We start from the raw sequence: 18,469 nt of genomic DNA, 5'->3' as shown, positions 1-18,469 counted from the left end.
AATTATTTATTTAATTTGTTGTTCTTGTTGTTGTTTTGGATTGGTGAGTGCTTTTTGGTAGTCTTAAAGGGACAGGGCGGGACACTTAGTCCAGACGCAGGGAATCTGGGGATCTCTGGGCACTCTAACCCCCTGGGCAACAGGGAGCATGGAGACCCCTTACGGAGATAAATAGCCTCCCGGCCGCTCCCCCTCCAACGGGGCTCCACCATTTTGGAGCAGGAGCCCACGCCAGGCCACACCTACAGAAACAGTGGAGATAAACTCCACAGCAGCCGGGCAGGAAGCAGAAGCCCTGTCTGCATGCAGCTGCTCAGTACAAGCCACTAGAGGTCACTGTTCTCCCAGGAGAGGAAGGCCACAAACCAACAAGAAGGAAAGCGCTTCCAGCCATCACTCATACCAGCTCTGCAAACTATCTCTATCACCATGAAAAGGCAAAACTACAGGCAGACAAAGATCACAGAGTCAACACCTGAGAAGGAGACAGACCTAACCAGCCTTCCTGAAAAAGAATTCAAAATAAAAATCATGAACATGTTGACGGAGATGCAGAGAAAAATGCAACAGCAATGGATGAAGTCCGGAGGGAGAACACAAATGCCAGGAAGGAGATTACACAAGTGAAACAAACCCTGAAAGGCTTTATAAGCAGAATGGATAAGACGCAAGAGGCCATTGAAGGAATAGAAACCAGAGAACAGGAACATATAGAAGCTGACATAGAGAGAGATAAAAGGATCTCCAGGAATGAAACAATACTAAGAGAACTGTGTGACCAATCCAAAAGGAACAATATCCATATTATAGGGGTACCAGAAGAAGAAGCGAGAGGAAAAGGGATAGAAAGTGCCTTTGAAGAAATAATTGCTGAAAACTTCCCCAAACTGGGGGAGGAAATAATCAAACAGACCACAGAAATACACAGAACACCCAACAGAAAGGATCCAAGGAGGACAGCACCAAGACACATAGTAATTAAAATGGCAAGGATCAAGGACAAGGAAAGAGTTTTAAAGGCAGCTAGAGAGAAAAAGGTCATCTATAAAGGAAAACCCATCAGGCTATCATCAGACTTCTTGACAGAAACCCTACAAGCCAGAAGAGAATGGCATGATATATTTAATGCAATGAAACAGAAGGGCCTTGAACCAAGGATACTGTATCCAGCACGACTATCATTTAAATATGATAGAGGGACTAAACAATTCCCAGACAAGCGAAAGCTGAGGGAATTTGCTTCCCACAAACCACCTCTAAAGGGCATCTTACAGGGACTGCTCTAGATGGGAGCAGTCCTAAAAAGAGTACAGAACAAAACACCCAACATATGAAGAAAGGAGGAGGAGGAATAAGAAGGGAGAGAAGAAAAGAATCCTCAGACAGTGTATATAACAGCTGAATAAGCGAGCTAAGTTAGGCGGTAAGATACTAAAGAGGCTAACCTTGAACCTTTGGTAACCACAAATGTAAAGCCTGGAATGGCAATAAGTACATATCTCTCAATAGTCACCCTAAATGTAAATGGACTTAAAAAGACACAGAGTAATAGAATGGATAAAAAAGCAGGACCCATCTATATGCTGCTTACAAGAAACTCACCTCAAGCCCAAAGACATGCACAGACTAAAAGTCAAGGGATGGAAAAACATATTTCAGGAAAACAACAGCAAGAAGAAAGCAGGGGTTGCAGTACTAGTATCAGACAAATAGACTTCAAAACAAAGAAAGCAACAAGAGATAAAGAAGGACACTACATAATGATAAAGGGCTCAGTCCAACTTGAGGATATAACCATTCTAAATATATATGCACCCAACACAGGAGAAACAGCATATGTGAAACAAATACTAACAGAACTAAAGGGGGAAATAGACTACAATGCACTCATTTTAGGAGACTTCAACACACCAATCACCCCAAAGGATAGAGCCACCGGGCAGAAAATAAGTAAGGACACACAGGCACTGAACAACACACTACAACAGATGGACCTAATAGACATTTATAGAACTCTACATCCAAAAGCAACAGGAAACACATTCTTCTCAAGTGCACATGGAACATTCTCCAGAATAGACTACATACTAGCCCACAAAAAGAGGCTCAGTAAATTCCAAAATACTGAAATTCTACCAACCAATTTTTCAGACTACAAAGGTATAAAACTAGAACTAAATTCTACAAAGAAAACAAAATGGCTCACAAACACATGGAGGCTAAACAACTGCTTTTAAATAATCAATGGATCAACGAACAAATAAAAATAGAGATCAAAGAATGTATAGAAACAAATGACAACAACAACACAAAGCCCCAACTTCTGTGGGATGCAGCAAAAGCAGTCTTAAGAGGAAAGTATACAGCGATCCAGGCACACTTGAAGAAGGAAGAACAATCCCAAATGAATAGTCTAACATCACAATTATCGAAACTGGAAAAAGAAGAACAAATGAGGCCTAACGTCAGCAGAAGGAGAGACATAATAAAGATCAGAGAAGAAATAAACAAAATTGAGAAAAATAAAACAATAGCAAAAATCAATGAAACCAAGAGCTGGTTCTTTGAGAAAATGAACAAAATAGATAAGCCTCTAGCCAAACTTATTAAGAGAAAAAGAGAATCAACACAAATCAACAGAATCACAAATGAGAATGGAAAAATCACAACAGACTCCACAGAAATACAAACAATTATTAAAGACTACTATGAAAACCTATATGCCAACAAGCTGGAAAACCTAGAAGAAATGGACAACTTCCTAGAAAAATACAACCTTCCAAGACTGACCAAGGAGGAAACACAAAAGTTAAACAAATCAATTACGAGCAAAGAAATTGAAATGGTAATCAAAACACTACCCAAGAACAAAACACCCGGGCCGGATGGATTTACCTCGGAATTTCATCAGAGACACCTAGAAGACATAATACCCATTCTCCTTAAAGTTTTCCAAAAAATAGAAGAGGAGGGAATACTCCCAAACTCATTCTATGAAGCCAACATCATCCTAATACCAAAACAAGGCAATGACCTCACCAAAAAAAAAAATTACAGAACAATATCCCTGATGAATGTAGATGCAAAAATACTCAATAAAATATTAGCAAACAGAATTCAGCAATATATCAAAAGGATCATACACCATGACCCAGTGGGATTCATCACAGGGACGCAAGGATGGTACAACATTCGAAAATCCATCAACATCATCCACCACATCGACAAAAAGAAAGACAAAAACCACATGATCATCTCCATAGATGCTGAAAAAGCATTTGACAAAATTCAACATGCATTAATGATAAAACTCTCAGCAAAATGGGAATAGAGGGCAAGTACCTCAACATAATAAAGGCCATATTTGATAAACCCACAGCCAACATTATACTGAACAGTGAGAAGCTGAAAGCTTTTCCTCTGAGATCGGTAACCAGACAGGGATGCCCACTCTCCCCACTTTTATTTAACATAGTACTGGAGGTCCTAGTCACGGCAATCAGACAAAAGAAAGAAATACAAGTAATCCAGATTGGTAAAGAAGAAGTTAAACTGTCACTATCTGCAGATGATATGATATTGTATATAAAAAACCCTAAAGACTCCACCCCAAACTACTAGAACTGATATTGGAATACAACAAAGTTGCAGGATACAAAATTAACACACAGAAATCTGTGGCTTTACAATACACTAACAATGAACCAATAGAAAGAGAAATCAGGAAAACAATTCCATTCACAATTGCATCAAAAAGAATAAAATACCTAGGAATAAACCTAACCAAAGAAGTGAAAGACCTATACCCTGAAAACTACAAGTCACTCTTAAGAGAAATTAAAGGGGACACTAATAAATGGAAACTCATCCCATGCTCATGGCTAGGAAGAATTAATATACTCAAAATGGCCATCCTGCTAAAAGCAATATACAGATTTCATGCAATCCCTATCAAATTACCAGCAACATTCTTCAATGAATTGGAACAAATAATTCAAAAATTCATATGGAAACACCAAAGACCCCGAAGAGCCAAAGCAGTCCTGAGAAAGAAGAATAAAGTAGGGGGGATCTCACTCCCCAACTTCAAGCTCTACTACAAAGCCAGAGTAATCAAGACAATTTGGTACTGGCACAAACAGAGCCACAGACCAGTGGAACAGATTAGACACTCCAGACATTAACCCAAACATATATGGTCAATTAATATTTGATAAAGGAGCCATGGACATACAATGGGGAAATGATAGTATCTTCAACAGATGGTGCTGGCAATACTGGACAGCTACATGTAGGAGAATGAAACTGGACCATTATCTAACCCCATACACAAAAGTAAATTCAAAATTGATCAAAGACCTGAATGTAAGTCATGAAACCATAAAACTCTTAGAAAAAAACATAGGCAAAAACCTTTTAGACATAAACATGAGTGACCTCTTCTTGAACATATCTCCCCGGGCAAGGAAAAAAACAGCAAAAATGAACAAGTGCGACTATATTAAGCTGAAAAGCTTCTGTACAGCAAAAGACACCATCAACAGAACAAAAAGGAACCCTACAGTATGGGAGAATATATTTGTAAATGACAGATCCTATAAAGGCTTGACGTCCAAAATATGTAAAGAGCTCACACACCTCAACAAATAAAAAACAAATAATCCAATTAAAAAATGGGCAGAGGAACTGAATAGACAGTTCTCCAAAAAAGAAATACAGATGGCCAACAGACACATGAAAAGATGCTCCACATCGCTGATTATCAGAGAAATGCAAATTAAAACTACAATGAGATATCACCTCACACCAGTAAGGATCACTACCATCCAAAAGACAAACAACAACAAATGTTAGAGAGGCTGTGGAGAAAAGGGAACCCTCCTACACTGCTGGTGGGAATGTAAATTAGTTCAACCATTGTGGAAAGCAGTATGGAGGTTCCTCAAAATGCTCAAAACAGACCTACCATTTGACCCAGGATTTCCATTCGTAGGAATTTACCCTAAGAACGCAGCAATCAAGTTTGAGAAAGACAGATGCACTCCTATGTTTATCACAGCACTATTTATAATAGCCAAGAATTGGAAGCAACCTAAGTGTCCATCGGTAGATGAATGGATAAAGAAGATGTGGTACATATACACAATGGAATATTACTCAGCCATAAGAAGAGGGCAAATCCTACCATTTGCAGCAACATGGATGGACCTGGAGGGTATTATGCTCAGTGAAATAAGCCAAGCGGAGAAAGAGAAATACCAAATGATTTCACTCATCTGTAGAGTATAAGAACAATGGAAAAACTGAAGAAACAAAACAGCAGCGGAATCACAGAACCCAAGAATGGACTAACAGGTACCAAGGGGAAAGGGACTGGGGAGGATGGGTGGGTTGGGAGGGATAAGGGTGGGGGAAGATGAAAGGGGGTATTAAGATTAGCATGCATGGGGTGGGAGGGTAAAAGGGGAGGGCTGTACAACACAGAGAAGACAAGTAGTGATTCTATAACATTTTGCTATGCTGATGGACAGTGACTATAAAGTGGTTTATAGGGGGCACCTGGTATAGGGGAGAGCCTAGTAAACATAATATTCTTCATGTAAGCATAGAGTAATGATAACAGAAAAAAAAAAAGAAAGAAAGAAAAGGGGGATTACTCCCTGATAGTATAAAACTAACTGTAAATCAACAATTAATGCATGCTTTAAATATCCTTAACTTTGATCACTTAAAGGGTGTCAGATGATTGGCTATGGAGATACACTTTTCTGATAATATTCCTTTCTCTAAATAAAAAAAAAAGGCAGTTCCTGTGTGGTGACCTCCGATGAGTTTTACACAATGGTATAAAGGGCATATCAAAGTGTGGGCAAAGGGTCTGTTTGTGTTTATACAGAGGATCAAAGCCTAATTTGGCTACCCAGAAAATGAACTAAGATACTATATGAAGAAGAACTTCCAACATCAGCACTCTCTGGAAGAGTCATACCAGAAGATGATCATCAAAAAACCTCAACAAAGATCCAGGCGCTGCTACAGTTGTAGCTTCATTCATCCCACTGGTTCCTGGACTTGCCATTGGAATGAAGAAGGAGATATCTAAGCTGGCCTGTGCATACAGTAAAACATCAAATTTGACTGGATCTATACTGTTGGAACTCAACCAAGAATTAGGAGAAGTACAAGTTGTAGGCCTCCAAAATCTTACGACTACAGACTATCTACTGTTAAAAGAACATATGGGATGTGAACAGTCCCCAGGAATGGGTTGTTTTAATTTGTCTGATTTCTCTCAGACTGTTCAAGTTCAGTTGGACAATATCCATCATTTCATAGATAAGTTTTCACAAATGCCTAGGGTGCCTAACTGGTTTTCTTGGTTTCACTGGAGATGGCTGGTAACTATAGGTCTGCTTTAGTTTGTAACTGCATTCCTATTATGTTAATGTGTGTATCCAATTTAATTAGTAGTTTAAAACCTATACATGCTTAAGTTACTCTACAAGAATATATGTCAAAGAAATAATCAATCCTCCCATGTTATCTTCCATTTGCTACTCCTATAGCTTTTCTTCCTCCTTCTTAATTACAACCCTTACATAGAATTCGTGCCGCATATCGAATTTACCAAGTATCATAATTCTTCCAAGTGGTAAAGATACCTCAAGACAAATACTGGTCATAAAAGCCGCAGGGCATAAATCTGCAAAGAAGTAAAAAGCTAACCTTTTCAAACAATATGGCTTCTCTCTCACTTACCAACTTTACATTTCCCTGTATGGCCCCGGAAGATGACTGATTAGCCAGAGACGGGTAAGATTCCTCAAGGGAGGAACAACCTAAGACAGGCACAGTCACAGGAGGGCCATCAGGTGAGAAATTGGGGATCAACAGAAGTGAGGCTTAGAACCTCACATCCCCTGTTTTGAGAGAAATATTGTGCATCCGTGGATGTTTTATTGCCCTTGTCTAGCTTGGATTAACGCTTAGTCTACAGGCACACACCTGGTCATCTAAATTTGCTCTTACAGCACTAAACTATGTTTTCTACCTTTATCTTGCATCTACCTATGACTTCAGCATTTTATTAAAAAAATAAAAAATAAAAAATAAAATAATAATAATAGTAATAATAATAAGGCAGAAATGTGGGATACACATATAAATCAAGTATAAAAATCAAACGAAGATTCATATTTGACCTGATTGTTTATAGCTCATAATGCGTGATCAAAACTGAAAGTTTCTGTGAGAATGCCCTTGTACTGTTCACCATATAAGAACTTATTCACTATGTAAGAATTTGTTCACCATGTAAGAACTTGTTTGTTATGCTTCAGAAGATTGGAGACTGACGAGAATTAGTCTTGAGATGGATTAATGATTGTGCATTGAGCATTGAGTCCCCTATACAGAATTTTATTGTTGTTAACAACCATTTGATCAATAAATATGAGAGATGTCCTCTCAAAAAAAAAAATCAAACGAATATTCATATTTGGCCTGATTGTTTATAGCTCATAATGCGTGATCAAAACCGAAAGTTTCTGTAATGACTGCCCTTGTACTGTTCACTATGTAAGAACTTATTCCCTATGTAAGAATTTGTTCACCATTTAAGAACTTGTTCGTTATGCTTCAGAAGATTGGAGACTGACAAGAATTAGGCTTGGTGTGGATTAATGATTGTACATTGAGCATTGAGTCCCCTATACAGAATTTTATTGTTGTTAACAACCATTTGATCAATAAATATGAGATGCTCTCTCAAAAAAAAAAAATCAATACACAAATTTATTGCATCACAAATACATTTTAACATCCATTTCTTAGATATTGCACATCTTTGGACAAATCTCCTGAATTCAGTTGAAACATTATTATTCATGTAAAGTGTATAAATAAAATTAATATATTCTGTAACAAGAACATGAGTAAAGATAAAGTGTAAGTGTAAGCCACGCGAACAAAAATCAATGGAGGAAACAGAGATTTTAATGGGAAGAGTCCTAGAGGGGAAGTTGGAGAGGTCACACTGTGTGGAGGCAAATTCCACGGTTCTGCAGGTATGGGTGAAGCAGAGAACAGAAGGGTGATGGGCTGGAGAAGTGAGCTGAGGCCGTGGGGCAGAGAACTTGGAATGACAGGCTAAGGTGTATATACTACAACTTAGCCAGGCATCAAGAAACCCACTTAAATGCTGTAGTACAAGAGTGACTTATCAGAGCTGCAGTTTGGGAAGATTTATCTAGTAGGATAGATAAGTGGGAAGGGACAAGTGAAAAGAAGCCTACTTAGATGGCCACTAAAGAGTGAAGATGAGCGGTGACCAAGATGCTGAAGGGTAAGAGCACAGAAGGTCCTGAAGGCAATGAGATGGTGTAGAGGGCAGAATTTTTAAGAATTGGCTTCTAATTTTAGAAAGGGGTTAAGACTAAGGAAAAAGTTAGAGATAATTACATACTTTTGTCATTAAGAGAAATAGGAAACTCCAAAAGGGAGGTTGTCTGGGGCAAAACGAATGAAAAAGTCATTCTGGCACATGCTAAACATCATTAGGTCAAAAAGATGCCCAGTTATGTATTAAAAAACTGTAATAAATGTGGGTCTGAATCTTGGGATTAAAAAAATAAATCCTTTGGCATTCATCAGTAGAGAGCTGTTAATGGAAGTCATGGATGTAACCGACACAGAGAATGCAGAACAGGTGTACAGCCAAAGTATCCAGGAGAACCTCCTGGGGAGGGGCGGTAACATGAACAAGAATGCCAGACTCTACAAAGAAGGAAGAGAATAAAGACTTTCCAATTAGTACAACACTGCAAAATGTTGGATGACACTGGACTGGAGGAGAACCGTTTCATTAGAGAATGGAAGACAGAAACAAGGCCACAAGGGGTGATGGCCTGAATGAGTGGAAAGTAGGAGTGAAATCATCTCTAATTCCACATGGATAGCATGCACCAGTATACATAAACTTCTGTATAATATAAACAATTGGAAACCATAGGAGCAAATCAGCAAAAAATATATATATATATATATATATATATATATATACACACACACACATACATATATAAACTTTTACCTTCTTGTGATTCTTGTAAACATTTCTGTGGGCAAATCCCTTTCCACAAAGCTTGCACTTGTATGGTTTATCTTCACTGTGTATCACTTTGTGGGCACCCACTTGATCAAGCCTCTTGAAAGACTTATTACAAATCTCACAATTATAGGGCCGTTTTTCTGTGAAAAATGAGTGGAGACAATCTCATATCTACATAAAGGTAAAGGATAAAAAGGGAAATAGCCTTACCTTATCTCACTTCTTATGGATAAATCAACTAAAATGTGATCGAAACAACTGAAAAATATCTACTACCTAATCCATCTGTTAGATACGTGTGTCTATTCATAAAAGAAATGTGAGCTTATTCATTCATATACCTATTTTGTAAACTAAATGTATAAAGTAACTTGGATGTAAAGATGAAGTTTAAATTCATGGAAGAAATCTTACTTCTAGATGAAAAACCTGCTGATAAGTGTGAGATGAAATCAGGGTCATAACTCCAAATGCTGAGTGGCCTGACAATGATGAAGTGAACGACAGACCAGCCTCCTGCTCAGCCAAGTGGACAGCATATAAGCAGAACTTCCCTCTCTCAGCAGAAACTACACACTTAGGTAAAAAAAATCCATATTTATACAATATCTGTGTAATGTTGACAACAAGATAAAATCATAGTTTGTTTCAAACAAAGCAGATCTGAAGGCCACCAGATTTTGATCTCCTATTTTCATTTACCAAAATATCTGTATCTATCTCCTAAGTGGATATTCAAAGTCATTTTACCTTCAATGGCCTCAAATTATAGACATTCTAAACTCTACAGAAGGACTTCATAAAGCAAAAATTATTTTCAGAGCTGACTTTAAAAAAAAGAAAATCTGTACAACAGATCTTTACTCAAACTTGTTTAAAATGAAAATATTGGCATTGTAAACATACTCTCAAAATGTACCTATAAATTTCTCACTAACATTTATTAATTCCTTAGTTAGACTATAAAACTATCTATAAATGTTAAGAACTAAATCTGTTGAATCCCTCCTAAATGTCAGACACTATGCTAGCACAGCACATATATGATCTCATTTAACCTTCCCAGCAACTTTGAAAAGTAGAATACCTTTACACAGATGAAGAATACAGAATCCAATGCTCGATGCACCCACTTAAGGAGGAGTATGAACAAATTAAATGGTGACTCTGAAGATCTTTGATATCACTTAGTCCAACCACCTTTGCTTTGTAAATAAACTGAGGTCTACAGAAGTTAAGCAACTTGTTCAAAATCACAAGGCTAGTTAATGGCAAAGCTAGAACTAATCACCAGATCTCCTAAATACTGCTCTCAGAGCTTCTGAAAATAACAGTCTTCCGTTGTGACTGCCACATAAGTGGAAAAATATGTATTTTACCTGAGTGGGTGATCATATGACGTTTTAGCTGATTAGCTGAAATAAATTTCTTCATACATTCTTGGCAGTCAAATATCTCATGAATCTGCAAAAGGTTCAATTGACAGTTAAGTCAAATAATTTAAAAGCAAATAAATTATGTAAAGCTCAAATAAAACTATAAACATATGGACAGCTGCTACTGTAATATTGAAACTCCACATTATAATTCAGCCTTAATTTGTTCATACTACTATATAAATTGAAAATGCAATAAATATGTTACCTGATAAAAACATATGATTAAAATAAAATATGATTGCACACTATTTATATATATAATACTGTGACCTACTCAGTGCATATTAAATTACATACTCTGTAAAAATTTCTACCTAGTATACATTAACTCTTTTTATTATGCACAAATTTAGACTTGGAAATATGTAGGCAATAATATTGCCTTTCAGTAGTCAACACTATTTTAAACTTAAATGTATACAGGTAATACAGAACAAAACATGAATTACCATGAAAGACAAAATACATGATTCTGAAAAACATTTAGCTCACAGTAAAACTCTTGAACAGTAGGAGGATCACAAAAATGAAAAGATCAAAAACCATAATAAGTAAGGGGGAGGAGCATAACCTTAGCAATAAACTGGCTAAATATTTCAAATGAATATTTAGTTCCTTCCCTCCGGAAAAATTGGATAGGCAGTAAGAAAAGTACAACCCCAGTTCATTATCAGAAACAATGTACAAAGTTCTAAGAGGAATGTATGCCAAGAAGCCTTATATTAGAAAGGTTGATCATCCCAATGAACAAGAGCACAACAGCATTTTGCTGAAGATTTAAAAATGGCTTTGGTGATAGTCATGTTTTTGTTCCAACCTCATTAATGGTAGAGCTCACAAAACTAAACCCCACACAAGCAAAAGCCCTTTTGCAAGAAGCTAAGACACCATGGTTATCCCTGTGGACAAAACAGGGCCACTAAAGAGTAAAAGTAAAGGCAGAAAACACTGAACTGGCAAAGCAATGAATAATGAGTGGCAGAATGGGTTGTCTCCCGGTGAATGGCTCCCTTTATCTAAATGGCCATGGAAGAACTTATGGCAGGGAAACAAATCAGGGGGCAAGGCTAACAGATCTCAGGTCTGTCTACCAGCTGGGCCTTAATTTCATGCCCAGCCCCATGGCAGGTTGAGGCCACCAACCCACCTTCTGCTCCTGTCAGGTCTGATTCTTGGTGAGTCAGTAAACTCAGCTGGGAAAAGCAGAGAAAAGATAGAGAAACAAGACAGAAGCAGAAATGCATCATTCCACTAGTTGACTTACATCCCTGCTTACATGCAGTGGCATCTAATCTCCATCAGTGAATGTATAGAGTCCAGAGAGTTCTACGGTTCCTCAGAAAACAGTGTGGGATCTGCACAAGCACTCAGAAGGCAACTGCCACACAGTACAGAAGGAAAACTTTCAGCCTGAGATATTTTCAAGGCAGCCTCTTCAATCATCAAAGACCCTCACAGTGTTTTCTGTTGAACACCTATGTTTAAAGAGCAATAATATGACATATAATGTTCATTTAAAGATAGTAAGAACAGATTTATATTTCTAAACTCTGTATTTTGGTATTATACCATAGATCTTTTATAATAACAAGACACTTCAAAAATCATGAAATGCTTTCTGAGCCATATATAAGTGAAAACACTTTTAGTCTATTTTCAATGTTAAATTTATATTAGTATATAAAAATTTTTGAATTATTAATCCATATATAACATGGCAACTATTAAATAAAATACTTCAAAATAGTACTCATAGTATTCACTTCTTAACTCTTATGGCTTCTAAAATATGAAACATTTTTAAAGTGAATTGAACTGATATTCTTAAAATTATAAAACAGAATATTTACTATACATGAAAGCATTTTTACATTGACTCTCTGAGTTACAGTGGAAAATTCAGACCAAAGTTATTTCCAAAACTCCTAAAAAGGTTGAATAAATCAATCAGATTTAAAGTGAAAGTGGTAATAAGTAGTATTATTTATTTATGCCTAATGCTAAATAATGCACATTTTAGAAAACATCCAGCTTACTAAATTAATACGGGGGTACTAACTTACAACTGGAAGTCCCAAATTAAATAATTTTCAAGAAGGATCATAATACAGATTATTATAACATAGGATAGTATACAATAAAATAAAATACTAGACTATAATGCAATTTGGCATATTCATAAAGTGCCATCTACTGGAAATATGCAGTACTGCAACCAAACTCTACTAGACATTTTGACATACCCAAGTATGACATACCAAGAATAGAGTCAAAAATGGAATCCTAAAAGCTGCCTATGGTTTCAGAAAGGCTACAATGGAGAAGCTATGCTGTAAAGGAGGAAGTGTTACACTGAACTAATAAATTACTAACATTCTACAGAAACTACCTGTGTGTTGTATTCTATCACCACCAGGCAGTTTAGATTTACCCAGATATACCCAGATAAAAGAGTTCTTGTATTTTGAAGAAAAGAAATGGAAAAGAGAACATTTTTCAGAAATATGCCCTCCAACCAAGGTTGCTGAAACATTTATCTGGTAAAATCTTAAATTTGGTAAAGTATCTAATTTCTATTTCTTAAGATTTTAAGAGATTAAAGAGAAATAAATCATAATTACAAAGGCAAGAGGATATTTAGAAAAGATATTTTCAACTGGATTTAATCTTTTTGTCTCAGACTAGGGTTCTGTTTCAAAAGCATAAGAGTGACAGAAAAGGAGAAAGGGAGACCTAAACAAGGAAACATCTGGATTGGCATTCTGTGCAAAACTGATTTTGAAAAGTAGTTTCAGTGCTTACTTTGGCAGCACATATACTAAAACTGGAATGATACAGAGAAGATTATCATGGCCCCTGACTGAGAATTACATGCAAATTCTTGAAGTGCTCCATATTTTTAAACAATCTTATAAATTAGCCATTTGGAAATGGAAAAAAAGTAGTTACATGGCACTTAAGAGAAGATATTAAACAATACACTGATCAATTCAATGTCACCTTTAATAACTAAGAGAACAGAGGCCCAATGTTACATGGATGGTTAGGGATGGAGGAGGATGACACCCCCTGTCCTCACTCTCAGTCCGGTGCTGCTTCTGTTATTTCTCCCTAAGGATCAAAATCACTCAACATATAGAATACAACCTCAGACATCTTAACAATTTAACTATCTCATATGTTTATAGTTTAAATCCATAGCACATGGTTGGAGCTACTGGATTGATTATCATATGAATGTTAAGGTCTTTCAAGTTACTTTGAAAAAAAATATCAATATACAAATAAAGAGACAAAGTTCATTTTATAAACCATAATAAAAGTAATATTTTACATTTACTAGGACCATCTCCACTCTTTTTTGGTATTAAATAACTAAAATAATATTACATAGTCCTAGATATTCTAAAAACATGTGAAGTTAGGAAATAATCATTTATCTTTGTTATAATAATATAATATAATGCAATGTAACATAATGTAATGTAACATAATGCAATGTAATACAATATGAAATTTTTTGGACTTGCCATGATATAAATGAAAATCTAAATTCTATTTTACTTCTATTCTATCATAAATTCTATTAACTGGTACTAGGGTTGTTAGGATTAGTAACTGCCATTTATTTTTCAGGTTAACTTTTCACATTAAAATAATAATTTAGTAAGCTTTACACTTACTACAAAATGTATTACATTTATTTTATCCTAATATGGTCATTTATTTCTTCTACAACTCTTCAACATACTTGTACATTACTTTTAGCTCTTCAAAATGATGGGAGTTGTTGTTTTGCTTTGCCAGACTTAACTATAATATGCATTCATTTCAATAGACAAATGCCACTGGAAAGCATATTATAAATGCACAAACATATGGCTTCATCAAATTTATGATATTTCCTGAGCAAACAGCAACTGACAAAGCTTGAAACCAGGTGTTATAGTGAAGGGGTCAGCTAGACATAACATTTTGCATTAGAGAAATATTTCTACTAATTCAGAGCAAAAAAATGTTCTTTTGTAAGAGTTTACTTTTCTGCATATCAGTCTTATATTTAGGAATATGGTAGTATTTAAATTAAAGACAAAGCTTTGTCTTTATGACATTAAAAAATTAAAAGTTTTCATGGCAGACTCTATAAAATGACTGATGATCTTAAACTCTAACGTACATTAGTCTTTATTTTACAGACCTTTCTGTGTTCCTGCAGGCTTGAAGCCGAAGAACACTTCTTATTGCACACTGAACATATGAGCTTTTTCTTAGGATCTCCTGAAATACAAACAAAATATCATCATGATTTAAATGAGAATATTGAGAGGAGCACCAGATGCAGTGTTGCTAGGTGATATATCGTTTCTAAAGAGTTATTTTATCTTCTTAATTTACAATTCCAAAACTTCCACTGCTATAGTTATACCCATTAAACTCAAATGAAGAATAAGTTGTATTTTAAACCCTTTCTTTTTGAATTTGAGAAGTATTCATCTTTATATACCACTTTTCGCATATATAAAATAGGCCTTTCACCTTTCTATGTACTAATTTAGAATTAAAAGAGAAAAGAACACTTCTACAAAAAATTTAAATTGAAATTAATCAAATGTTTTTATAAAAGAAAAATTGAGTTTATTAATTCATGAGTTGATTTTGCTACTTGCTTTAAATTCTGAGTATTTAATTTAATCAGCTGGGTTTTTAAAGATGGATTTCATAAATTATTCTTTCCAGCACAAGACTCTTGCAAAAATCTAGCATATGCTTTATCATATTAATGTTAAAAAACAATAAAGTAAAATCAAGTCAATAAAATATTACATTGGCACTCATGTTATACAAATCAAAACAAAGCCCAATTTTATCTTTACAGTGACTATAGTAGCTCATTTCATATTTTGAATTTCCAGTGGTTACAGAAATGAAAAGATTCAAACATTTTTTAAATATGATGTAATAACAGTATCATCTGTGCTAGCGTAACCACAAAATGTTTTATTCGACTTTTAATTGATTAATTTCAAATACACAAAAAGTAAACAAATAATATACAGAGCAACCATGTATCCATCACCTGGCCCCAAAGATGACTAATCTTTGGCTGTTCCTTCCCCCAACCTCCACCGCACCAACTCCTTCACTTCCCTATTATTTTGAAAGAATCTAAAACAAATTGAAAACATTACAAAATGACTTCATTGGATTACAGGACTGTGTTTATGAAAGAGAAAAACTTTAAGCAAATGGAAAATAGGAATTTTTGTCTTGCTATTCAAAATACTTATTTCATATAATGAACTAATTAAGCATGTTATATATTTCAGCCAAGAAAATTTTTCTTGGTGATTGACAAGGAATATCGCTACTAAAAGAGAAAATTCTCCCAAACAAAATGAGAATCTGACAGCACCTATTTAGTCATCAATTCCTTATCAACAGCTATTATACATGATGAGCCAACTCAGAAAGAATATCCCCTCTTTTTCAGGTACCACTAGCTGGGACTCTCCTTCAATCCTTAATCCTTTAAAGCCCTGTCTAACTGCTCCTTGAAAGCAGACCCTATCCTTTTCCATTGGGTAGGGAAGAGCCTCAGGGAGAAGAGAGAAAGAAGTGAGACCTCCCCCAACACCCATCTTGCTTGACCCCTGTACTCCTGCCACTGCTCCTATAGCTGGAATCCGAGGCAATACACCAAGCCCCCATCCCTAGTCTTCAAACTTTTCTCTCTTCCTTATGTCTTAGATTCTTCATCCTAGAACTGGAATCCTAGCTCCTTTGAGAAAAAATATGGGAAAAGTTTACAACTATTTGCCTGAGAATGTAAATAAATGTTATCTCCAATAAATACAAAATCTCTTGTTTAGCATCCACAGAATCTAAGCAAATGAGAAAGTTGGAAGTGAATTAAGGAAGTCAGCCCCTTCATTTGGTTTCCTTCTGCATAACTGTGAAGGTTCTCATCGTCCCACCAGCTTCTCCAGATTCAAAGACAAGAACACCTCCAAACACACAACTAGACTTTATACTATTTTAGTTTCCTATATTCAGATAAGTCTGATTTTTGACTTTCAGATTCAATTTCAGAAGTATCGGTACCACATTACATTCAAACGTACGAGATGCGTAAGAAATTAATACAACTGTAGTGAATACATAGTTACTTAAGTACTGCAAGTTTCAGTCAATGCGGGCTTAGCATGCTGCTAGGAGCTAGTCTGACAACCTACCCACTACACATTACTGTCTCTCTGGAAAAATGTGATCCATATTTTTAAAATTCAGCTTCTCTCTCCTCAGCATCTTCAATTCATATCACCTAACAAGAAACATTTGTCATCATCAGTGGTAAAAGCTGTAAGATCTTCTTGGCCTTTCTACAGTAAAGTGTTCTACAACCACATGTGTGAACACTGCTTTGCCTACTATTCCACATATGGAATATTCTTTTCCCAAATGTCTGTGTAGCTCACAGAGGAAAGAGAGAGGCTATGAATGAGAGACAGATTGTGTCCCCGTCCCAGCAAAAGATATGCATGGTTACCTTTGGCTGAAATAGAGTAAGTTTCATATTTTACATGATCCACATCAGAAAAATTTAAAAATTTCCTTTTATAAATTATTTCCTACAAAATCACCATGAATTTCCAGAATCATAATATTACAATATCCAAGGCTAATTACAAGAAGCCTCTAAGAAATTCTGCTTGTAGCACAGCCTGAAGACCACATGCCCAATAACGATAATGCCAATTTCCAGAGTTTCAGTATGCATCTGGTTTTTCACTTAGTTCAGCAAAGTTAACTTAAAAATGACATGAAAGATTTGTTATAATACATTGCAGACTAAGATGGAGAAAATTAAGAACAGCATTTTAAACATAACAGCTTTTTCTTCAAAAAAATTTATGAAGACATGTCTGTCAAAAAGTTATGCTTGCCTTTTGCAAGCATAGGGAAGGCCCAAGTATAATGAATTCAGAAAAATTCCATCTTCTCTAATCAACCACACAGTCTTTGAAAGAGAAGAAAGAAATCAGAACACTTGAAGTCCTCATGATGAGCATCACCCTGAAGCTGTATTTCCCAAGGCTACCCCTTCTGCAACCCAGAGCTTTCCTAATGCTCAGACTTAATGGGCAGCCCAACTCATGGTACAAAGTTGGAGTCAGTAGTCACACACATACTAGTTTCTAATGAGCACTGAAGGAGACACTTTTTGAGCAATGAACACACACAGGATAAAGAAGCCAAGCTGATTATCCTCTTCTTTGGAATGTAAGAATAAATGAGATAGGAAAAAAGAAATCCACTTCCCTCATATTCAGAAAGATGCATTTCTACCCACTTTGCAGAAGCCATGGGCAAAGGTAAACACATAAGAAAAATATAGGTGCAGAAGGGTATGAGGAGTTCTGTGAACCTCAGCCTCCTGAAAGGAGAAAGCACTAAGGAAGTAAAGTGACCTCTGCCAATGCAGCCATCTGGTCAACTCAGTGCAGATTCGTTCCCTAGACCAACATACACTGACCATGCACTAAGCAGACAAAATCTAAGTGACAGTCAAATTTATATTTCTTTTATTATTTAGCTAGCCATTAGAAGGAATTCAAACAGAATCTGCTTTTATTAATCCAAACATATTCAATTCCCTTGCAAAATGTAGTCAGTAATTTTCTCCAATATAGAAGAAATATGAGCATTTAAAAAATGGAATTTTACTGTAAAAATCTTAAGGCAGAAGGGCATCATTTAATAGATTTAAAATATATCTACTAAAAGAGGAATTGCATATGTTAAAATTTAAAATTATTATTAGTTTTTTTTAATTGAAATATAGTTGACATACAGTATGATGTTGCTTTCAGATATACATAAAATAGTACTTTTTAAAACAACTACATTCTAGCTTAGGTTT

At 35.7% G+C, this 18,469-nt stretch overlaps 1 protein-coding gene and 1 non-coding gene across 2 annotated transcripts in view; one reads left to right on the top strand and one right to left on the bottom strand.

Annotated features, from left to right (window-relative positions):
- Nucleotides 1–18,469, bottom strand: part of PRDM5 (PR/SET domain 5) — a 218,960-nt gene that overhangs the window by 99,110 nt on the left and 101,381 nt on the right. Inside the window, 4 exon segments of the mRNA XM_073237106.1 lie at nt 9,092–9,254; nt 9,256–9,280; nt 10,489–10,573; nt 14,747–14,826. Coding sequence (XP_073093207.1) covers nt 9,092–9,254; nt 9,256–9,280; nt 10,489–10,573; nt 14,747–14,826 — 353 coding nt within the window.
- Nucleotides 13,343–13,449, top strand: LOC118968854 (U6 spliceosomal RNA). The gene has a single exon (XR_005056697.1). It is a non-coding gene; the product is annotated as a U6 spliceosomal RNA (small nuclear RNA).

This window comes from Manis javanica, chromosome 5, assembly GCF_040802235.1.
Source record: "Manis javanica isolate MJ-LG chromosome 5, MJ_LKY, whole genome shotgun sequence".
Classification (NCBI taxonomy): Eukaryota; Metazoa; Chordata; class Mammalia; order Pholidota; family Manidae; genus Manis; species Manis javanica.
This window is presented reverse-complemented; position numbering and strand designations above follow the sequence as displayed.